At 49.3% G+C, this 23,550-nt stretch overlaps 3 protein-coding genes across 4 annotated transcripts; 1 reads left to right on the top strand and 2 right to left on the bottom strand.

The window, feature by feature from the left end:
* The first annotated feature begins 357 nt into the window (after positions 1–357).
* Positions 358–12,414, top strand: UBE2Z (ubiquitin conjugating enzyme E2 Z). Its single transcript, XM_074849506.1, has 7 exons — positions 358–746; positions 2,572–2,644; positions 4,439–4,626; positions 6,573–6,684; positions 7,278–7,390; positions 7,934–8,024; positions 9,846–12,414. The coding sequence occupies exons 1-7, from the start codon at positions 424–426 to the stop codon at positions 10,014–10,016; spliced, it is 1,071 nt and encodes a 356-aa protein (XP_074705607.1). The 5' UTR covers positions 358–423; the 3' UTR covers positions 10,017–12,414.
* Positions 12,415–12,701: 287 nt separating this feature from the next.
* SNF8 (SNF8 subunit of ESCRT-II) lies at positions 12,702–16,902 on the bottom strand. Of its 2 annotated transcripts, XM_074849507.1 has the most exons (8): positions 16,828–16,902; positions 16,291–16,341; positions 15,606–15,744; positions 15,196–15,300; positions 14,404–14,476; positions 13,608–13,749; positions 13,385–13,459; positions 12,702–12,944 (listed from the first exon to the last, which is right to left on the bottom strand). In XM_074849507.1, the coding sequence occupies exons 1-8, from the start codon at positions 16,879–16,881 to the stop codon at positions 12,807–12,809; spliced, it is 777 nt and encodes a 258-aa protein (XP_074705608.1). In that variant the 5' UTR covers positions 16,882–16,902; the 3' UTR covers positions 12,702–12,806. The 2 variants fall into 2 exon arrangements, with proteins under 2 accessions (XP_074705608.1, XP_074705609.1); XM_074849508.1 differs by lacking the exon at positions 13,385–13,459.
* A 768-nt stretch (positions 16,903–17,670) lies between these two features.
* GIP (gastric inhibitory polypeptide) lies at positions 17,671–22,822 on the bottom strand. Its single transcript, XM_074849173.1, has 5 exons — positions 22,749–22,822; positions 21,541–21,687; positions 21,072–21,203; positions 18,808–18,900; positions 17,671–17,822 (listed from the first exon to the last, which is right to left on the bottom strand). Exons 1-5 carry the CDS (start codon positions 22,820–22,822, stop codon positions 17,813–17,815), a joined length of 456 nt encoding a protein of 151 aa, XP_074705274.1. The 3' UTR covers positions 17,671–17,812.
* Positions 22,823–23,550: the final 728 nt, after the last annotated feature.

Genomic DNA, 23,550 nt, shown 5'->3' with positions numbered 1-23,550 from the left:
CGGCTGCGCCTCACTCCGCTCTGTAACGCTGTCCTGCCACGTCTCCGCAGGCCGAGGCGAGCTGAGAGCGAGGCTGTTGAGCAGCCACTTCCCAACAGAGTTTTTTCCACCCAAAAAGCCCCAAACTAGTTATTTCTGCTGCTTCCAGCCCGGGACACCCCCCCGCAGCAGGAGGCGCGCTGCTCCCGGCGTACACTCTAGCCTATGATGAGGCGTCTCTATGGAAGGGGCGCTCTGGCGCCGGAGGGGGGCGAGACTCTATGGTGGGTGGGGGGAGTTAGTGGCGGTAGTGGGAGGGGGGAGCGGGGGAGGCGCCGCTCTGGCCGGCGATCGGTGGTGGAGGCGAGGGGCGGGGGCCGCTCTGGCCGGCGGACTCGCTGGTGCGGAGTCCCGGAAGCGGCGTTCCCCGAGGCCGGGCGCGGAATGGCGGAGAGTCCGGCCGCCGAGGAGGCGGCTCCGGCCGCGGTGCTGGCGGCGGCGGGTAGCGGCGGCGCTTCGGCCGGCCCGGGCGGCGGCGCGGGGAGCCCCGGCGTCTTCATCCCCGCCGAGCTGTGGGCGGCGGCGGGCTTCGGCGCTGCGACGCCGGGCGCCGGCGTCGCCCCGGGGAGCGGCGGGGCCCCCATCGCGGCGGCGGCGGCGGCCGCGGGGGCCGCGCTCCTCACGCACTCCGCCTTCTGGGACCCCACGGTCAGCGGCGACTGGGACAGCGAGCGGCCCAGCCCGGCCTGCCTCCTGCGGATCAAACGGTGAGAGAGCCGCCCTGCCCGTGAGCGGCGGAGCCTCCCCGCCCCGGGCCCGGGGGCTGAGCGGCGCTGCCGGGTGCCGGTTCCCGTAGCGACCTCGGGGGTGGCTCCGGTCCTCGCCTCTGCCGACCTCGCGGGGCTCCCCCGGGCCTAGCCAGCCGCGGGCCGGGGAGCCCCCCGGCGTGTGTTGGGGGGGCAGCCCGGGCGGAAAGCGGGCTCGGAGCCGAGGCTCATAACGCGGCAGAGGCGCTTGGCTCGGCCCCAGTACCCTCGGGGCGGTAACGGTCCCCTGGGCCTCACCACCCCCTCACCAGCGGTCCTGGAGAGCTGGGTTCGGGCCTGGGGACAGGCCCTGGTCCCTCCCTGTGTCCTAGGGCTTTTCTGGGGACAGACCCGGCTCCCCATCAGGCCCCAGGACTCACCTTGCCCAGGTGCTTGGGCGAGGAGGGAGTCTCGCTCCTTGCCTGCCCAGGGGCCGTGGACCTCTGTACCACCATCCGGGGTCTCTTTCTCCATCTGCTGTCGCTGGGGCATTTGGCAGCTCCTTGGGACACGGCGCTAATCCTGCCTCAGGTTTGCTGGCTGCTCCTCGGAGGTGCTGTTAATTGGGGAAGGGAGCTGGCTTCTCAGTCCCCATCAACGGTTGAGTTAAGATATTTATCCAAAACCTGCGTGTAGCATCCTCCTTCCTGCTGGTGCCCACCCATTTGGCTGCTCAGGCTCTTTAAAGGATCGTTTAGTTAAACCTGGCGTGTCAATAACCTTTGATGTAACGAGCAATATGGTTTTGTATTGTTAGACATGCTGGCACTGTTTCAACAAGTTCTTCCTCTTCCTTCGGAGCAAGTAACACTGCCTGCCAGGCTCTTGCTCATCCTTGTTCTAGAGCTTGTATAACGTCTTCCAAAGATGGCACCAGATATTTGGGCACTTTCCAATCCAAACGCCAAAAGCACTGACTTCGTAACCGTAGGCAGGAAGGCGAGGCGCTCCTGTTGCTCTCGCACTTGTTCTCGCCCTGAAACCTCTCTGAACTCCGGTTGCTTCCCAAATGGGAAGGTCGAGTGGGAGCTTGTGCTGGAGCTTGGCACAGCTCCGATTATGGGAGGGAGGTTTTTTGGTGATGAAAGGTAGTGGGTGCCATTTGGTTTATCTGTAGACTGCTGTAGGTGGTTTGTTACTTCTCTGTTCATTTAGTCCACATTCCTAAGGAAACAAGGCCATTGTGATCAAGTCTGTATGTATGTGTGTGCATCCTAACTACTCTTGAACTTGCTATCTGATTAAACCCAAATTTGTCAGATCAGTAATGTTCTCAACGCTATGTTTGGGAAAAAAAAAATGACTGGGTATACGACAGAGACGCTGTCAATAGTCTTGAGTGTGAAGAAGGAAAACATGAGGCGGGAAAAACATCCTTTGAACAACAAAATTCACCTAGAACATCTTTTAAACGACTATCTTATGGAAGGGCTTATGGTTGGGGAAGTTTATGGTTGAGGTTTTATGCACTGGAGGTGATCTGTGGTAAAATATGAGGCAGCAGGTAGTCAAGGTGCACTTGGTCTGATGCCTCGTGTATTGATTCATTGAATGTTGCTTGTGCTTTTGAAATGCCCCAACTGTTCTTGGGGATGAGTTGAAAGAGCTCAGCCAGAAAAGTCAGAGGCAAAAGAGAAATGTCTAGCTCTTTAGGAGTTGCAAATTTCCATCTTAAAAGTCTGTCCCTTTGCATCTGTGCACAGATTTGTCATCTAGAACGTTCTGTGCCTCGAGGACTGATGAACGCCAAGGGAGATCTTGACTAATTCCTGTTTCCTTTGTTCAGGGATATCATGTCCATTTACAAGGAACCGCCCCCGGGAATGTTTGTTGTGCCTGATCCCCACGACATGACCAAGGTAAGAGAAGATTTGGAGCTGGTTCAACTTTCCGCTTCTCTGTATGTTGCTGTTGGTGGCTGCTTTAAGGGTTTGCCCAAGTGGGAGTATTCCCTTAATGTTTTGAGAGAAGTCAGGATGAGTCTTGAAAGAGCATAATGAGGCTCCACATTTCTTGGTGACACTGAGATGGGCTGCATTTAAAATGGGAGGAGGCTTTCAAGAAAACTGGCTCTGTGGAGAGATACCATCACAGGGATCTGAGGAGCTTCCACAGATAAAGCCATCTCTGCTTTGGTGGTCCTGTGAAGAACCAGTGGGCTGCTGCTCCAGCTCATTTCACCCTACTGATGGTTGAAAACAACGAACAGAGCAGCTCAAAGAAGAGAGAGCCCCATGGAAAGCTGTTGGCCATGGGGTGCTTCTCAGAGGAGCTGGAAATGAGTAATGTCCATTAGCCACAAGCAGTGCTGGAGTGTCTATAATCCACCTGTGGAAACTGGGGGTGTTTAACTGTGAGCTGGTAGAGAGATGTGTCCCTGCCCCCGCCTGTAGAGCTGCCGCCGGATTCTCACAGGCACCAGGGTTGCGTTGCAGGTCTGACCCAGGCAGCTGCTCCCACCACGCTGCCTCCAGCAGACCCGCTCTCTGGGGACACAGGCGCGGCTGCAGCCTCTCCTGCCCCAGTTCTTCCCCTCCTGGCTCTTGGTGTTTTCCAGGACTGGGAATTTCTGATTATGTTGGAGAGAATGCAGTGTGTTGGGAGACTCAAACCATGTTCTTGACCCAGTGTGTTTTGTGGCTGGTGCTGCCCTTTCTCCAGCCAGCGTCACCTGGTCTGGTTGTGCTGGTTTCTGAGACTTGTGTGGGAGTGTGTGTGAGGTTGCTTTGGTTTTCCTCTGCTGCACACTTCTCCCACCCCCCTGACAAATGCGGCATTCCCCAGATTCCCCCAAATTCCCTCCATGTAAGCACCTGCCTGACTTAGGGCCCCTGGGTTTTTGGAGGTAGCACAAAGGGAGTGTCTCTGCACAGCCAACCCCCACCTGGGGCACTTAGCTGCAGCTCTGCCTTCCCTCAGCCTCTGTAGCTGAAAGTGCCAAAATGCCCTTCAACGGGAAATGCGGGTTTGTAGAACACCAGCCTTGAGGCTTTTAACTGAAATCCTGGGGAGGTAAGAGGATCATTAAAGGAAACTGCTTGGATCACTTGGGGAGTAAGCTTCCTTAATAGCCCAGAGGGAGTAGATTTCCTGGTATGCAATTGGGATCTATGAGGGTAATTAGCATGGAGAGAATAGGGTCTTAATTTCGGATCCTGGCAGAGGAAATTGAGTGATTGGTTTTAATAAGACCGAATCAGCACGAGACCATAAAATTGAGGAATGCTCTAGTTTTGGCAGAAATTCTGAATTTTTTTCTTTCTAAAATTAGATATATTTTTTCATATTTGAAATCTTTTTTTTTTTTTTTTTTTTTAAGCAGAGCTTACCAGCTGAACTGTGATTCAGCCTGGTTTGGACTGTATAGAGATGTATGGGAGGCAGCTGTTGTGGACTCTGGCCAAACCTCGCCTTGGAAACCTGCTTTGCACGTTGAGTGTGGCAGAGGGGAGAGAAGTGCGCAGCAGTGGCTCTGGCTGACGAGGGGAGGAGGGAGGGTTAAGTATGGCCTGCACATGGCGTGTGCTTGGGGAAGACGCTGCCTCCGTGCTGCTGCCTGGGTGGAGGTTTCTTGCCTTCGGTTGGCTTTGTTGAGGATTTGATGGTGCTGCACAATTTTGAAGTGGTGCGCAAGACGGGCTTTTGTTTTCCAGATTCATGCATTGATCACAGGCCCATTTGACACGCCTTATGAAGGGGGTTTCTTCTTGTTCCTGTTTCGCTGTCCTCCAGATTATCCCATCCACCCACCAAGGGTCAAACTGATGACAACGGGAAATAACACAGTGAGGTTTAACCCCAACTTCTACCGCAATGGGAAAGTCTGCCTGAGTATTCTAGGGTAAGAGGAGACTTTGGCTGTTTTATGGGGAATCAGGAGGTGGCTGCAGGCTGTCTTCTGCCTCACGCATCCTTCTCAGCGCTTTCTGCCCTGATCTTGCCCCAGACATGTGCTTGGATGCACCTTTATGCTTCTGTGAAGTCATGTGCAGAATCAAGAGACGTAAAGCAGCACAAATCCCTCTACTGAAATAAGAGTCTAGCTTGTCTTTAAAAGCACCTGAGAATGGAGCAGGGGAAGCGCAGAGTCCAGCAGACACTGCCCCTTTTCTCCCACTTCCCTTTGCAAAGCCTCGGACCAAGCACTGCGTTTCTTCCGCTTTTGCGCTTTGCAGCCTGATCCTTAATGTTGTTTGAACGTAGGGTTTTGTGGTTTTAATTTCCTCTCTCTGTGTGGGTTTAAAAATAAATAAATAAAATTAAAAGCCGCTAAGAACTTCCTTGAGAGCCATTTGACTGCTCTGGGCTTCCACCTACACATTGTATGTGGGGCTGAGCGGTGGGTGTAATGATTTACAAGCGCTGCTCCCATGCTGCCTGTTCAAACAGGCTCCACTGCTGCAAGTGCTTGTTGTTCCCCTGCTTGATTTTTAAACATGTGAGAGCCCCGATTGATTGAATGGCTCTTACGGCTCTGCCAGAGGAACCCTGGCCCTGGTGTGATATTCCCAACCCCAGCTGTGACAGTTTCAGTTGCCAGCAAAGAAAGGCTTTTGCTGAGACTCTGCACTGGTGCAGCTGGGTTGTCAGTACCTGATTCCTTCTGCTGCAGAGAGGTAGTAGCGACAGCCGGGTGAGGAAGGGGCAGGGACGATTGCTGTAGGGATTTGATCAACCAGCATGAGTCTGAGCATGGATGTGGTTATAAACCAGCTTTTGCTGGGATGGTTTCAGCAGTGCTGTGCATGCGCCTCTTACACCAAAGTTGGTCCAAGTAGCTGATGCCCAGGAGCTGATGGATACTGGCCCAGGGCTGGTAGAGAGATGGGTTGTGCTGGGAAACACTTTCCTCAGCACAGGAGCCTTCCTGATCCAGTGAGCTGGATGCCGATGCCTGCAAAGCCCTGAGATGTGTAGGGCATGTCTATCTCGGGGGTCTAAATGCCCAGCAGCTCCCACGCAAGCTGCCTTGTTGCTCATTGTTGCAATTGTAGCCCTGGCATGGAAACTAAATTATTGAAGAGTGAACAAAGAACCTCGGCCTTAGCAGAAATGGGAAGCGCAGAGGGAGCTGCGAATGAAAGGATTTAGGAAGAGCATATGTGGGTCAGCACATCCTTGTTCAGCTCACAGGGAGACAAGTCTGTATCTGGAACTAGGATATTAAGGGCAAGCAGCAGAACAGCTTTTTTCTGCTTATGCCGTTCTGTGCAAAGGTTTTTGCTACCCTGTGTGTATGAAACGGGCACCTTATTCCTGTAGCAGAGCATCGGTTAGTGCGTTTGATGGCAGCCCTTGGGCTGAGCATCTGCAGTACAGACGGTACAAGTGATGGTCTTGTTTGAGTCTTGAAAATCAGCTTTCAGTTCTTAAGAGTTGTTGGGTTTGACTTATGGTAGTGCTGGTAGCTTGTGTTGCTCCAGGCTGCTGTGTGAGATGATAGCCACGGCTTTAAAGTTCCCTGTAAAATGCTCAGAAATGTTACATTTCCTCAACTCATGTGTGATGCCCTCTGTGTGGTAGCAGTGGAGGGAGGTTTACCAACCTCTCTTGTCTTGCTCAAGCCAAAGTACTCATTTGGTTGGGAGAATAAACTACTTTGACCCTGAAAACTTTCTCAGTGTCCAGCGCTTTCTATATCTGCAGCAGCTGTTGCTTTTCCCATCGCATTTCTGTAAGGTGTAGGTGTGCTTTCCTAAGCTTTCTGATCTCTGGTAGTTGGAGGGATGGCGCTCACTGGGCCAGTCCTTTGTTGTTAATTGACGCTTTTCTGTTTTAATACCTCAGCACTTGGACCGGGCCTGCATGGAGCCCAGCACAGAGTATCTCTTCAGTCCTCATCTCCATCCAGTCTCTGATGACTGAGAACCCCTATCACAATGAACCCGGCTTTGAGCAGGTGAGAGTTTTGAGGTGGATCATCTCTGGTTCTGCAGCTATTTGTCTCTTCCCTCCACCCTTGCTCCTGGTGGCAAATCACATTCTGGAAATGGGGACAAAAGTAGGTTATGTCGCTTGGCTCTTTTCCAGCCTGTTCTGCCTCTAGTCAGAGCTTGAGGGGGAGCTGCCAGCCAGCTCTGAACCAGAGGCTGCTTAGCTCACGTACGTGTAAGGTAACAGAAGAACATGAGAAGTTGCCGGGGAGATGGGATGGCTCTTCATTTCTCTGCTACATGACTCCTGAAATGGTTTCCTTGCGACCATGCAGGAACCAAACTTCTCAGGTTTTCATGGTCTCCAGCATCTTGCAGAGAGGCAGATTTCTGTGCGAACTTTATCAGTTGACCTGTCTCCACAGCTGTGTGAGTCCGAGGCTCTGGAGACGTGTGAGATCTTGCCAGTTTTTCATTTGCAGTATAAATTAGCTCAGCATACACAGAACAGACAAAGCTGTAGTGGGTTCATGCACCAGTGAAATTTATCGGGCCCAGGAGGGAGAGACGAAGAGCCATTGCAGTCCTGTGGACTCAGTGGCCCAAATTCTGTTTCCAGGAGAGGCACCCCGGGGACAGCAAGAACTATAATGAGTGCATTCGGCATGAGACCATCCGAGTAGCAGTGTGCGACATGCTGGAAGGAAAGTGTCCCTGTCCTGAACCGTTACGGTACGGAAAAGAGGCATGGAGGGGGTATAAGAAAGTGGGTGTGGGGAAGCAGGATAAACTTCTCTGGTTGCTGTTCCTGAGATCCTGAGAGTTGCTTCAGGGAAGAGCAAATCTTAAACTCTCCCTGGTCCAGCGAAGAGTCGTTTTGATTCCCCTGAAGTGGATGGCTGCATCTGTGCGGCGCCCAGGAGCTGCGCATTGACAAAGGCTGTGTTAATGTGCACAATGGCTGCATCCTCTGACTTGTGTTTGAGAATAAATGTGCCTTGTCTTATGGGGAAAAAAAAAAAAAAAATCTCAGAGGGAGGGGAGCACAGCTGTTGTGGAAGCATGTGCAGAATCTCTTCAGCTGCAGTGATGCTGCAGTTTGTTTCGCTCTGTGTCCTGCCTCGCTGGACCCTGTTAGTTGTCTGGGACGCCCCGTACGTGTGTCCCTGCTGACTACATGAACCGGGGTTCCGTGGGGATGGGGTGACCCTGGGTGATGTGACAGTTGTAACACTGTCGTTTTGTGTTGATTGTTTGCTCTCTCGTTGCGTTCAGGGGAGTAATGGAGAAATCCTTCATGGAGTACTACGACTTCTATGAAGGGGTGTGTAAAGAGAGACTTTATCTCCAAGGACAGACAATGCAGGTGAGTGGCAGACAATTTTCTTGTGGCTAAAACACTGCCTTAGACAAGAGTGTGTGGTTAGTGACAATCAACAATGTGCAGTACCTAGATCTACATGGGGTGGATCTGGATTTTTTCTATAAAATGTATATTCCAACTTTGAATCAACCATGAAACTGAGACCTGAGACGTTCCTGTGGATAAAACCCTACCGTCCCCAAGTTCAGAGTACACACGCAGTATTTTCAAGGCTGTTAGATTTCTGAGTGCTGGACCCAAGACACTCCCCAGGCAAGCAGGTACTTCTTTCAGTAGTCGACCCAGTAGTTTGCTTTCATGTGGATTTGATGTTAAGCAGGGAGGGCACATGCAGGTTATCCAATACTGGTGGCAATTGAACTCCATTGCAGTATTTTCCTGTTGGGTCACTGCTAGAGTTTCTCTTTTTCTGAGTTTCCTTTGCTTATACAGCAGATAAGAACTTTTCTCTGACACTCCTTGTTCTATCAGGTGAGATCGAAAGTGGCTGACTGAGTCAAAAGTTACTCCGGGAGGAAGAGACAGAGGAACACTGAAAATATGGCAGACACATCTAGACAGGTTGAATACAGGAGCCTGTTTCTGCAGGAAAGTAGACTTTAAAGAATAGATTGCCAAGCTATTTGCATATGAACAGATGTGTCTTCCTCCCTCATCAGCCACCTCTTGTCTGACTCATTGAGAAATTCCACTGCTAAGAAAAGATGGAGGTGGTTGATTTAATGATCTGGTGTCTCTGAACCCTTTTTTCTTGTCAGTGCCGTCACTGGCAGTGTAATTCATAAATAGAAAGCATTCCCAAAGCAGGAGAGTTCATGTTTGGAGTGAGAAATTCCCATAAGGAACTTCTGTGCCTGACTTACAGCTGCAGAGAGTACTGCACTGAAGGCTGTGTAGCGAAGTTTGGTGACATTAGAGGATTATCAGGTATCGCCCACTCTTGTTCCTTCTTCAAGGAGCCAGGGCTCAGTTGCTTTCTCCAGGGTTTATGAAGATCAGTGTGTTGTGCTTGGATCCCAGAGGCAGTGACTGCCATGGCTGGTTTTCTGTTCACTTGTAAATGGTAGTGCAGGAAGCATGAACACAGTGTGCTGGAGAGATGGTATTGTTGTCTTCGTTCACCTGTATTTAAAATGAAGTCACTCCAGGCTCAGTAGCAGTCGAGTGTTTGCCAGATGTGGTGTCTTGTTAACTCCAGAGCCACGTGTTGACTTGTACCAAAGATTCCCATCAGAGAAGACAGCGTAAACTCTACCACCACCTTATAGCCCTGACAATGTGTCTTCGATCTGGGATGGCAATAAAAGCAGCAAATGTTAAATAATCTCCAAAGACTTTCTGCCTTTGACTTGGCCACATCTCAGCTGGAGGCCTTGATTAGAAAGGCTCTGTAGCACTAATAAAAGTGTGGTCAAGCCTTTGGTCTCTGGATTTTAGAGACTTATATTTGTAATGTTTTCCCTGCCTCCCTGGAGTGGTCCTGAGACCAAATCTCTGAAATAGTTTACTTCCTCAAAACTGGTAGAAGAAATCCAACCCATGTCTGCTTGGCCTTTCATCTGTTTTTAAAGTTTGTTTGGGTTTGTAAGGTTTCCCAAAAGAGACTCCAAACAAAAATTATCATCAGTCTTCAACCTCTGCCACCACAGTGGGAAGTTAAGGGCCCTCTTCATCATAAGATGGGATTTAATCCTTAAGTCTTTGACCATTTGTTGCCCAGTTACTCTGCAGCTTGCTTCTTTCTGCCTCTTGCCGGAAGGATAATGGTCTGTATTAATGAGCTTATCTATGGTTTTCTTCCAGGATCCTTTTGGTGAAAAACGAGGCCACTTTGACTATCAGTCCCTATTAGTGCGTTTGCAAGGAATTCGGCAGAAGGTGCAGGAGAAACACCAGCAGGAGAATACAGAAATAGACTCTGAGAGCAGCTCCTCCGAGACAGAGACAGACACTCAAGGTTGCTCTAAAGCTTAGAGCTGCGTTAACAGTGGAGAGGCCAAGCCGTGGGGATGTTCTGTCTTCACACTCTAGAGTACCCCTGACAAACTCGACAACCAAACCAATGCCAGAGCGGAGAAAACTTCAGGATATCTTCTGTCTCCTTTTACTGCTCTGGTGGATAACGCTGAACGAGAAGACTTCATGCTAGACAAAGCCAAGCTTGTGACAGGCTACTCTTAAAAGGTACTTACTATGCTAGAAAGCCGGAGCATGTGGCATCAGGTTAATTTTTGGAAACACCTACACTGGTTGGTTTTTTTTGTTTTTTGTTTTTTTTTTTTTCCTCCATTTGATTAAAGAATGAGATCTAGACTGCGAATCCTCTTTACAGCTTTTCTGTTCCTAGACAGTGAGCCCTTCCCTGGGGCCATGCTGAACGTGGAGCTGTAGCTGTAGGAGCGCTTTGATGAGTCCAGGGTATGACAGGGCCCACGTACCGTGTGCCCAGGCGAAACCTTTTTGTGCGGGTTGGGAGAGAGGGAGCCTCTCTGCTCTGGGGAGCCCATCTACCTGATGTCTTTCTTCTAGACACTGTTCTAGACAGACCAAAGATAAAGAGCAGTGGTGGAATCTGGGCTCCTTTCTGAAAGCTTTACTCAAGCCCTGGGTGACTTCGTCCACTGAGACTTCAGGCGCGAAGGGGCGGATGAAAAGTGGAAACTGCAAGAATCCATAAATCAAGTGCAGGTGTGTTCATCCTGGCATTTTGGGGAAGGGAGGTTGAGAAAATAATTGGTCAGAGATGGGGGGAGCACTTAAAAATAAGTCTAGTTTGTGTATTATTTTTTTAAGGTGTTGATTTGAATTTAGCATTCTAGAAATATTTTATTCTGGCTGCTCTGAACGGAGCTGTTTTGTTTCCTTAACTGAAGTACTCTTTGCTTTTCACCTCTCTAGTCAGTGTAATATTTTATTTTCCTCCCTTCTTCCTCCTGCCACCTCGCTCCCCACTGCTACCTTGATCCATTGATTGAAACGCTAGAAAAAGGGGCAATTCTAGCTAAGGAAGCCACTGTTTCTGGGTGGAGTTCTGCAGAGGTGTACGCCTTGTTACTGACAAATTCCTTTGCCAAACTTGGCTGAGCGCAAGCTAGCCAAGTGTTGTAAAGTTTAACACTTCAGTGCTTTGAACGTTATAAACAGCAGCTTTTTACTGTGAGCGAAGGCCGGCCTCTTGGAGAGGTGTCTGCTGGCTGCGAGTGCCATTACATTGAAGACGTGTTCAGTGTAACTTGGGTGGAGGTGAAATACCCAGAAATCACCAGGTAAACGAACCTGGTGATGATTGATTGGAGCAGTATGTTTTGTTGATAAAGAGTTTGATCTACTTTTTTTTTTTTTTGTTGTTATTATTTTTACGGGAGCTTTGATAGAAAGCTTAAGCACAAAGTTGCACATTGTCCTGGGCCCTCTCCCAGTTTCCTTAAACACCTTCCCACCAGCTCGGCCCTGTGTCAGACTCCTGATGGTGGTGGGAGAACTTCCAACGCAGTCATCTTTGTTCTAAAAAAGCGCAGAAAGAGGGGCCAAAAGACCCCCGCCGTGCGCTGTACAGAAAGGCAATGTCCCATGCGTCACTGAATTATTTTCAGTCTCTGTGATTTATATCAACTCTTGCAGAACTCAGAAGCCTGCACGCGGCTGCTTAAGCAGCTCTGAGAAGCTGAAAGGTGGAAACATTTCTGAATTGTTAAGGTGCCATTTAACAACTTGGGAACCTTTTTTCCCTTGAGCAAGCAAACTTCCCTGGGTCTGTCATTGGCTTGATTTAGACTTAAACCCTGTCTTCCCTTGAGGGAAAGCTGAACTTACACAGGACTCACTCAACACATACACCAGATGAGAGTAAATTAAAGCGGTGTTCACCTTGAAATGAGGTCTTGGGGAGGCAGTGGGCTCTCCCGAGAAGTCATGAGCTGTGTGCTACTTCACCGCCTCTTTAATCCCATTGTAAATGTCACGTTGTTTTTCACCATTCAGTAGCATTGTGGGTAGAGCTGTGACTCTGCTGCCTTCCCAAGGCAGAGCTGGTTCTGAAATCTGTTTGTGATGCATGTGGCGTTACCATCCACCGATACAACGAAACAAGAAAATGCCTTATTGTGGACACTATTCACATAACTAGCATGTGGCTGTAAAAGAGTATTAGTTTTATAGCTCTAATGTTGTCTGTCCTACCATTTCTGAATGTTTCCATTTCAAAGTGACAATCCTCAAATGACTGCTCTAGGCAGAGATGTTTTAGCAACAGATTTTTAGACCTAATTGAGTTGAAAATATATGCACAAGAGTCACTCTTAAGATACCTTGTTTATATACTATTGTACATAAGATTTTTTTTGTGCAATAAAGTTTGTTTTGGCAGAATCTAGACTGTGGTACTCCTTAGTGGAACAACGACTCATTCACAGAGCAGAGAGGACTAGAGAACAGTTTCTCAGTGTCACTGCTGGCTCCAAGATTCTTTAGCCAATTCTTTAGACAGAGTCACATTTGCATCCTCCGAGACAGTTGCAATAGCAGCTTAGATAATTTTCCTCTCGCTGTGACAAGGTAATCAGTTGTCTGTAGTATTAAGTGGCATGTCCACCCACAACAGAGGAGAAAATTCAGAGGTAAGCAAGTATGAATTAGTCCTATTAAACTTTTCAAGCTAGACACTTTTTACAAAACTTTTATTTGAAGTCCACTGTCCCTGTGTTTCAGGTGATACGCAAATAACCTCACAAGAAGAATTATATACAGGCACAGAAAGCGTAGCAGTCAAGGTATTGCCTCCTTGGCTTCCTCTGGAGTGATTTCCTGAGAGTACAGCTCTGTAAAGAGAGCAGGCAGCCAGTACTGAGGTTCTCCTGCTGCCTGCGTATCCAGCCAGGCCATTCCTTCCTTCAGCAAGTGTTCCTGTACAAACAGAGTAGAAACTGTGAGTGAAACTTAACTAAACGGCTGAGAAGCCATTCGCAAGTGAGGCCTGACCCCACATTTATTCTAGAGTAAAGGAGGGTGTAGAACTTGGACTACAATAATTTTTACTCAACTTGACCAGGAGAAATATAGTTCAGACACCCAGCCGTGTCTGCCCTGCGTGTTCTGTAAGATCTGAGCTAACAAGATCCAAGTTTTACTGGAGATTAGTGAAGCCACAGGAATATCTGCAGCTTCTGAGATTCTGCTTTCCTTAATCTATGTTTACACAGTGTGTAGTCTGCCTCTGGTCTACCAGTGAGCTTAGGATCCCCCGTGCATGCCGTGATAACGCGGCCCCAGCCAGGCGTCGGCTGCAGGAGCAGTCGCTGCGCTGTCACTGAACTCCACTGTGCACGTGAGACGTTCGTACGTACCAGCACTTGCTTTGCACGTTCTGTCTCCCACTTCAGGCTGGACCTGATCTCACTGACTGTTACATAGCCCTTTTTCTGAAATAAGAGGAAAAAGACTTAAGTCTGTAGTTTAGAAGAGTGTGGATAGTTTTGCCTACGGGCCTGGTCTAATCACAGTTTCCCATCACAGAAGCAATAAGGTTCCTTCAAAGTGGTTGTATCGAGCCAGGAGATTTTAAAATACCTCTGCCAGCTGCAGGACGACAGTGTGATCCATGTTCAGTTCAGCTGGTACCGACTGGACCAGATATGTTCCACCAACAGGGATAATCCCAAAGCCATTCCCCAAGACCTTCAGTTTCTTGATTGCACGAAGGAGATCATCCCTGAGAAGCAGAGGTCAATACAAGGCTTTAAAGCGAGAGCCTCTCTCAAAACACACACTACATTTTGTAAATGAGGAAGACTCGATGTGCAGAAGCTATGAGCAGTAACAGCTCCTTGGAGCTTGCTGCAGTTTCAGGTAATCAACAGCTGAAAAAATTTTTTATAAAGCAATTTAGAATTAGTTGGCATATCTGTGCCCCCTTTCAGAAGCACAGACTTGCAGTAGAGTCACACTTGTAGCACCTGAGCTGCAGGTGCTAAATTCTTTAAGATTCAGCCCCAATCAGTGATCATGGTGAGTTGTGTCCTAAAGTCCATTTCTGTAGTGACACCCATCAGCCCCTTCCTTACAGCTCAGGAGACCACAGCAGCTTCAGCAGACTGGGGCAGAAAGAGCTGGATTTGCAGGGAACTGTCTCCAGCTCAAGGCAACAGTCCTCTATGCCTCAGGGCTCCTGGAGAAAGCACGCTGCTGCTTTCTGAAATGGTCACAATTTCTGAAGTGGATCACGTGTTAAGTGGCTCCATTGCTAGAAGTCAAATTTGAAGTCCAATGAACAGCAGCGCCTACAAGTGCTGCTGAGATCAGTCACCCCCCTTTTCTTCCCTGAATGCTACTTGATTCCCCTTTCCTGTAACATGCAGACACTCACTGGCTGACATCCTGAGCAAACTTCCCCCTTCCCTTCAGCACTTGCTGATGAAGTTCTTCCAGTGTTATCAGACCTAGAAGTCAACAAAAGGAGATAGGAGAGCATTACAAAAGTCATCCAGCAAGAGCAGTCAAGGATCCTTTGTGCGTTTGGCGCTGGCTCACCCCTGCCTTCCCTTTTACAAGCGGCTGTTCATTGTTCCCAGTATCCAGCCTCGGGTGAGATCAGCATCGTCACTTCTGTTCCCAGAACTAACATGCAGCTCAGCTGTTGCCTTCTCCCACAAATGTATCGGACTCAAGTTTCAACAGGCTTTGCTGTAGCCCATTCCTGGTCTCAGATTGCCCTTTTGGAGTGAAGAACATCTACTATCTTTTCATGAGGCACTTATCACTGGTATTCCAACTCTTCGGGATATTGCTGTGATCCTTTAGAGACAATCTTACTGCCAGGCTCAACGCCGTAACTTATCAGCTTTGTACTCCAAGATTGTCATGGATCCCTGCTCCTTCCCCGCGATCCTGTGAGTTATGGTTTTGTTACCTACACAGGGCAGAGCTGGCTGATTTCTGCAGGAACCAATAAAGCTGGGTGATTACCAGTGGTGTAGCTGTAACATGTTATAGAAAGAAAACAAAGCTTTTTGGGGACAATGAAGACTGAACTGCCATTCAGTAATTTGTGAAATCTAGTAAAGAGCACTACGCTGAGCCGTGCGCCTCATTTTCCACAGGGAAAGGTATCCTCCCGTTAGCTGTATCTCCTAGAAACCAGACACGGTGGGATCCTCACCTCCATTCCGGTGTTTCAGAGCCAGGCAAACTTCAATGATCTGCACACCCAGTTCATAGTAAAAGTCTCCAACTCCCAGCATCTCTGACCAGAATCCCTTACCAGCTGTGAAGCGAGAAAGAGGAAAGTGATTGGACCACTGGCAAAAATATCCTTCCTTAACAGTTCCTGGTGTGACACAGACTGCTCACAAACCTCGCTGTGAGGACTCTCAGATCTGTCGGAGAAGAGTCTCCATTTTGGTTACTATTTTCCCCCACCCTTTTAAGTAAGTAACACCCAACAGTACATTACACTGATTCACAAACCCCAGGAATCAAAACACCATCAGCTCTCCTCAAGGAAACAGTTTACAATATGAGAACAGTGCGATGAGTCCTTAGTCATTAACCCCAGTGCCTGTTCCTCACATGCCAAAGGATCCACTCCGATTGTTGCACACATATCCTGGAACTGGACCCGGAACTCGGGGTTTTTACGGATCTCTTGCTTGTGTTTGCTGGCAAACTCTTCTAAGTTGGTCTTAAACATGTCCAGCTGCTTAGACATCTGAAAGAGAATCGCAGAGAAGTGTTTCTGTCTTAGCACTTATTTTATGCAGTTTTTGCATAAACACAGCCCCCAACAGGCACTAAGCGAGCAGAGTCCTCAAGAAACACTCAGGGCTCTGATGTGCTGCCTGCCCAGTGATCTTAAAAGGAAGGAAACCAGATAAAATTGCTTGATTAAATGAGAATTCTCCACGCTTTTAACACTGAATTCAAACCAGTATCAGACCACAGCAGAGATAAGGCAAAGGGCTGTTCTGATCGAAGAGACAGGCTGTGAAGGGGGGCAGCAGTTATTCTGTGGTGTACACAGGGTAGAAACAGTTCTACAAAAACGAGGTGTCACTGAGGTCTCGGGAGGCAGAGTGAGACCTGTAGCAAACATCACAGCTCTCTGATGGCAAGGCAGCCTAATGGGTGCCGTCGTTATCCACACCTCTCGTGGACAGTGCTCCAGTCACTGAAGCAGAGGAGGAAATGAAACCCAGGTTTGCTGGGCTCACAACCACCGTTATTCCTGCTGCCAGGGCAGGCGTGAATCTCCCACCTGGGCCAGCTGGTCCTCGGCCAAGACCGTCCCTCGCTCCTTGTACTTCGCCTGCAGGAGGAAAACACGATGATGGAGACAGTGCTGAAGGGCAGATGGACCAGAAACCAGAACTGGATGAGGGAGATGCTCCTTAAGGAGGGATGAACCAGGAGGACACAGAGCCTCGTGCCCTGGGCAAGCAGGGAGGCTGCCAGGAAGCTCGTGGCACCGTGGACGTGGCGCAGGGCTGGCACCGGGCTGGGATGGCTGATGTGAGGCCGGGGATGGCCCCACACCGAGCCTGGCACCCCCCACCACAGGGCAGAAGGGGCCTAGCCCCCCTCACACGGGCCCGATGGGGCCTGGCAGCTCCCCCCACCCGAGACTGGGGGGCCTGACCCCCCCTTACACGGGCCCGGTACCTCCCCCCACGGGCTCCGTCGGTCCCGGTCCCCTCATACGGGCCTGACACGCCTCGCACTGGCTCTGACACGTTCCCCCCCGCCAACCCAGCCCGGGCCGCCCCCTCCCCAGCAGGGTCCCGGCGCCCCTCACCTCCGCGAGCTTCTTCTTGGCGATGGCGCCCGCGCCCACCCCCCGCCGGTGCATCCCGGCCCCGCTGCCCGCCGCGCTCCGTCTGACGTCATCACCCCGCGACGGGCGGTGCCGACGCACGGCAGGGGTGGGGTGTCCCCCCCTCGTGTAACGGGGATCCCGCCCCGGGGTCACCCCCCGAGGGCCTGGGGGGGCACTGAGGGGCCTCAGACCACGCGGGGGTGTGTGTGTGTGTCCTTGTGTGTGTCTATGGGGGGGTGAGGCCCTGCTGGGGGTCTCGGTCCCCTCTGTGGGAGGGTGACCCCCCCTCCGTGGGGGGGGGGTAGCTCTCACTGGAGGGGGCTTCAGTCTCCCCCGGGATGGGGGGGAGCCCTGCTTTGGGTAAAGGTGACCCCCCAGATTTTTGGCCCTGTTTGTGGGGCTGGGTCCCTTCTGTGGGATGGTGTTCTCCTCGGGGGGGTGCGGGGGAGCCCCGGTTTGGGGGGGTCAGGAGGGAGGGTGAGTCCTCAGGACCCCTTTGGAAGGGTGGGCTGGCTCCCAGGTGGCTTTCAGCGGGGCCAGCCCTCGGCCAGGGTTTGTTTCCCTGCAGCCTAGGCTGGACTTCACCCCCCACAGCTGATGCCAACATCATTTTTTAACTCAGAGCCCAGTGGCGGATCCTAAATGCCTGAAAACCTGCAGTCGGGATCTTTCAGTGTTGGGGTTCAGTCAGCTGTAGCCCAAGTCACTGACACGAGGTGTGTTATTGTGACCCTCACAATCCTTGTTTGGGAAGGATGCTTATTTTTTTGGCAATTTAGTAATCTTTTATAGCCCATCCCCAAATCAAGTCTTATTTGCATCTTATTTCAGCATCAGACTAAACTCTTTATTGCTTGCATTAGCAAAACAGACAATATGCACAGAACAGAGTGAATATAAGACATCTTCCTCCTTCTCATGTGTCTTGATAGGGTGAGGAGAGGTCCTCGGGAAGGTCCTGGAGTTACACAGACCTGACAAAGCAGAAGAGGGAGAGAAAAGCATAAATTCCTGTGTACTGCACTTACCCCATTTTCATTTGGTTCCTATAGGAAACACATAAGTCACGGCCTTCTCCACGCTGCAGCCCCCTCTGACACCTTGCAAATCCATTCTGATAGCAAGACGTGTAGCAAAGTGAGTATCTAATAGTAAGCACCTACAAGTTTTGAGAAAAATCAGCAACTGATTAGAGGAGAGAGATGCAAATAAGTGTTTCTCTGCAGGAAAGGCTGCAGTATGAGCTCAACCGTTATTTGTTTTCTCTGGCCTGCTGGCTGGCCACTCGGCTCACATTGTCTGACCAAGCTGCATGGAATTGTCTGTAGCACAGAGCTGCCTCTTATTTCCAACCTACATTTATTCATGGCCAGTTCATCCCTTTTTGTTCTTGTGCCAACTTTTGCTATTAGCATAAACAGCTCTTTTCTTGCTCTGTTTTTTTATAGATGGTGACTTTGTCTCTCTCAGCCTTCATTTTACTCAACTAAACATAGAATGGGCTCGTGATTCCCTTGAGCCTCCTCAGGGCCCTCCCCTGCACCTTTTGCATCGCAGTGTCTTGTGTGTCTCTCTGAATGCCTTTCATAGCAGTGTACAATGCACAGAAAAAAATATTTCCTGTAAGTGGTTTGATGAACACCTCATTTTCTCATTAAAAAGAGGGGAAAAGGATTTACTATCCTCCCTTCTCTAGACAGTAATTTTTTGAAATTTGTCTTCCCCCATCTTTGTTGTATCAACAGTCTGAAGATACTTTTGCAGAACCAAATTCTGGCCAGAGCTCTTACCTCTCCAGTCAAATCCAGCTGAGCTGTGCCATGTAAGCACTCAGTGTTTATCTAAAGAAATCCTAAATTTATTGATTGAGCACTGCAGCAAGAACCTCTGGGGACAAGGGCTGGGAAAGGATCTGTAGGGATGCTTGTAACAACAGGAACAGGTAGAACAGCCACTCACATCGGTCTGCAGAGATCAGTCAGCATCAGCCATGTCAGAAAATCCTGGCTCAAAACATCCTTCAAACCTTCTGAACCTTCCAGAGAAGTCAAACTGCAAGAAATGTGCCGTGCCATAACGACAGAGGAGAGGCAATAATTCAGATGCAGTGTACAACAGTCTGTTATCCCAATCCCCTCAAGTTCACAGGGATATTTTATTTTCATTGTCTTAGTATCTTTGACTCGGATAAACCCACAAAAAGCTTTAACCTCTTTTTGACGTGGCGAGCTCCTTGCACACAACAGTGCCTTGATCTTGGCACGTTTGGGCTGCCCAGCAGTGAACATGTCTGTCAGGCTTGGGGGACGAGAAGGAACAGTCCGGTGACCCCCCCCGCCTCGCTCCACCTCCTCTCAGAACCAGCAGGCATCAAAACAAAAGCAGAGCGTGGGTGAAGCAGCATCTATGCTTCAAACTCACAAAGGAAACTCTTTGTTTCCAAGGAGGACTTTCCTCTGCAAGTTGCATTTTTTATTTGCAATTAAGGACATAGAGGGAGACACTAGAAAACATTTTATTTTTTTAAAAATGAAGCTAATCAAGCTGATTAATCTCTAGCATCAAAGGTTTCCCTTCCCCCCTCCACCCCCACCCCCAGAACAGGTTAGACAAACATCTGTCAGGAACAGTTTAGGGTGCATTGATCCTGCCTCGGAGCAGAGGTCAGACTAAATGACCTCTTGAGATCCCTCAAAGCCCTTGTTTCTTTGATTTTGTATTTTCCGTATGACTAGCAATTCTCGGTGTCTGATTTTCTGAGTGCTTGGCCTGAGACACCTCTGTGAACCATAACTGTGCTCATTTCCCCCACCCTGGGTCATCCCCCGCACCCTGGTTTCTAAAGCAGTTTTCATGCAAAGGCTGTAAAAGACAACAAATGCCCCCAGATTCTTGTTCTGGGTGACTGTCCCATGACTCCCTGTAGTTAGAAATTCCATTTTTTTTTTTTTGCCAGAAGACACTAGGATTGCGCCTGAAGGATGTGGGCTGTGTGTGGTAAGTGCTTTTTTCCTTTTTGCCACCATTTTAGGACTAAGCAGCAGCAACCTGTTAGGTTTTGTAAAATCCCCTTCATGTTAAAGAAAGGAAATGTATCCCTCATTCATATGTTGGTGTGGTTTGTTTTTTTTTTTTTTTTTAAATATAGAAAGTGCCTGAGAACAGATTTTTCTTTGGACTCGTGTCTAATTTGCTGTTTGAACATTTGTGACATAAGCTAAGATTGGGGGAGGTGAAACAGGCTATTGACAGGCTGTGGATATGCTGACACAGCACAAAGCCACGCAGCGCTGAGATACACAAGTGTGCTCTCAGCCAGATGGCTCGGGGAACGAAGGCACGAGCTGCAGCAGGAGAGAGCTCCAGATGGACTAGGTTACCTTGCCCAGAGGTACCTGTTCCGAGCAAGCTCGTATCGCCATCGTTACCACAATCGTGATGATTTTAAGGTGATTACACCTTAAAAATCTGCGCAATTGGGGACCCTCAGATCAGAACCCAACTGGGAAATTCCTCCTGGGTCAGGCAGGCTGCGTGGTTTCCCCCTGCCTGGTTTCACGCTTAGATGACAGGCTTTTCATAATAAGAGCTTGGAGCAGCGATACGAGGAAATAACTGGTTTGCTTCTTTTTAAAAAAAAATTAACTAGTCCACATGCTGAGAGTGTGAACGAGTAGGATTCCCCCCCCCCCCCCCCCCCGTGTGGGTGATTTGATCAAATCAAAATGTTTTGCAGAAATGTATCAATTTCACATCATTTTTGCTGGAGAGTTTTCTTTTGAGAGGGTTTTGTTCCGAATAGGTCAAAACACTTCATTTTGACTTCTCCATTAGGGTGATGTTGGGCTGTTAGGGGACTGGATGCGCCTCAGCCCTGTCAAAAGTCCGTGCTTTGACCTTATCAAAGCGCTGGATTTTGATGAGGCTGTGCTGACCTTTGCAAAACCAAAAAAGACCCCAATCATCTATATTTTGGGCGTTTGTATTTTGCGAGAAATTTCAAAATTAGAGAGGCTTTTTTGGTCTTTGTTCTTTTCCTCACTCCTGAGACAGAATTGCAAAATGTGAAGTTTCCTTTCGAAATTAAAATCCTCTTTTTATTTCCCCCCATGTGAAGCCGTTACCATAGGTTCCTGCCCCAAAACATTCCTTCAAAAGTTAAACACTTGGGGACCTCATCCCTCCCTGCAACCAGACTTTCTCTTTTTACTCTCCCATCTCACCTCTGATTTTTCTTGGCTTTAAGAAGCCAGGCGAAGAAGTCTTTGGCTTCCTGAGTGCCCAGGTCCAACCTCTGACCATTCGCAGCTGATACTTGGGGCTCAGCTTCCCGCTTGTACGACTCGATGATGTTGCTGGAAAGGCAAAATGGGACGATATCAGCCCGAGATGCCACAAGAGGGTGCCAAAATGCTTCTTTTCCATAAAATCCAGCTCCCTCCCACTCCATCTACCAGCCAGAGAAGAAGGCGGTCTTGGACAGGGAGAGGGATAGTTGTGCTGTGTGCCGACAGACCAGAAACATTTCTAGGACTTAGAAAAATAAAAGAAAAAAAGAAAACCGACTCCCTAGAGAATCACTTCTGCAGTCCAAGAAAAATATCCTCGGCTCTACATTCTTGTGTAGCCATCAGTTGGCTGACGACAGCTGTGAGTTTGGATCGTAGCAGCTTTGAAAGTCTACACACTTACTCGCTTTTCTTCTCCCGTCTGGCTAGCAACCATTCCACAAAGTTCTTCTTCAGCATGTTATCCATCGTGCGGCTGTAATCGCTTGCCAGGGTGGCCTCAGAGTAGCGTCTTTGCACTGGTCTGGCACTGGGAGTCCTTGTACTTACACTGGGGTAGGAGCACAGAGACAAGAGTGAGTCCTGCACGGAGCGGGAGCACACGCGGGGCGAGTTTCGCTTGGGTTGCACGTGGTGGCCCTCGCGGTCCCTATCCAGCGAGGTTTTGTGGTCACTTTTAACGGTACAGGTGACCATTCCTGCACTGTAACATTAAGGAGATGGCCGGGGAAGGGGCTAACATGCTCCTCAGCCATTTCGCTTGCTCCTGACAATTGCAGCTCAGATTGGAGAATTTGGGAGGAGATGAGCTCAGGATAGTTGCTGATAGTCTGGCGTCAGCGTGGTTTTCCCTGCCGTAGCCTGATTCACATGGACTTTGGCTCCGAGCTAAGGCACCAAGCATGCTCAGGCTCCCTCCTCCAGTGAACTGCACACCTACGGCCAAGGAATCCGCCTCTTGAGTCCTCAAGAGGCTCAGGGTGGGTGGCAGGGGGCAAGGGCTGACCCTGAGACCAGTGATCTGACAGTGGAGACATAGCTGGTGGCTACCTAAGTTAGCAAAGGATTTCAAAGCTGACTGTTTTTTAGTCCTACAAGCTGGGATTGCAGCAACTCCTACCGCTCTAATAAGGATTGTTTTGGATCTTCTCGGGTAGTAGTTGGAAATTTTGTAGCAGGAGTCAGGGAAAGAGAGGGAAAGTCTTTATTATATACCTGCTTTATGTAACTGGTCATATTTTCAGAGGCTTCCAAATACTGGATGCCCCCTAACCTCATTCATGTGAGATGATTACATCTTGTTTCTAGTTCACAGCCAACCTTCTTCTCTTCCTGGTTTACTTCCAGCTTGTTCCTCCTAACCCAGAGCTATGAATTTGTAGGGAAAACTTGGGAGTTCCTGGCTCCATCTCAAAGGCTCAGGGCTTTAGTTTGATATTTCTCTTATCATTCCCTCATCTCTGTACACTTGGCTGTCTCTATTATCTGAGATCTACCTCAGGACTCATGTTCTCACCTACTTACCAAGATGCCAATGGAAAAAATCCATTTGCCTCCAGTGGGGAGCTGGAAAAGGCTCAAAACACACTGTGAGCTTTCCAAAACACTTACCCCGAGATGTTTTCTTCCATCAAAACAAAACCCAGAGAAGCGAGGAGCAGAGAGAGAACTTTGAAAGACATCATTTTCTTGGCTGGTTTCTCTGTTCCAAAGCAGAGGGCAGTCCAGATGTCCAGCCCCTGTAACACACGGGACACATAAGGGGCAGGACAGCGAACCCAAAGGCATGTGCGGCGGTGGTTGGGCACGTGCCTGTGCTTGTAAATGTGCTCCTTCAGTCCTTGTGCTTCGAGCAGCCTTCTCCATCCTACAAAGCCCTCTTCTGCCGCTCCCAGTTAAATTACTTTTTCAATGCCAACGCTCTTTCCCACTGTGGTGTCTTTTAATGTTGGTTCCTTATACTTTTATTGTAACCATCAAATTCATTGTGGGTTGCACATTCCTGGAGGCAGGGGCTTTGTCTTCCTCCATGTTTACAAGCTGACCCTGTGGGTACCTCATTGTGCTTTAAGGGTCGATTCAATCTTGAGTATGTGAACGGGAACGTACGTCGGATCAGGCAATTCAGTAGCAATGGCATCCTGCTTATCCCACACTGTGGTTCTGCAGGATTTAGGAGCCTGATCTAATTTCTGGGAGGTTTTCTGTTGGGATGGATAATGCCTTATGTAGGGACTGGAGCCAGTCAGTGAATATCAGTTATGAAAAATACCCCATGGACAGTGACAGGATCAAATTCCAAGATTTATTAGTTTCAAGCTGTTCCTAGTCCTCACATCCACAGTTCAGCTCAGTAGTCCTTGGACATCTGAGCTCTTTTAATTACTATTCCAGCTCTGCAAACTCTGTACCA

Source organism: Strix aluco, chromosome 24 (genome assembly GCF_031877795.1).
Source record: "Strix aluco isolate bStrAlu1 chromosome 24, bStrAlu1.hap1, whole genome shotgun sequence".
In the NCBI taxonomy this organism is placed as follows: domain Eukaryota; kingdom Metazoa; phylum Chordata; class Aves; order Strigiformes; family Strigidae; genus Strix; species Strix aluco.
The sequence above is the reverse complement of the archived record's forward strand: the minus strand, read 5'-3'. Positions and strand labels throughout refer to the sequence as shown.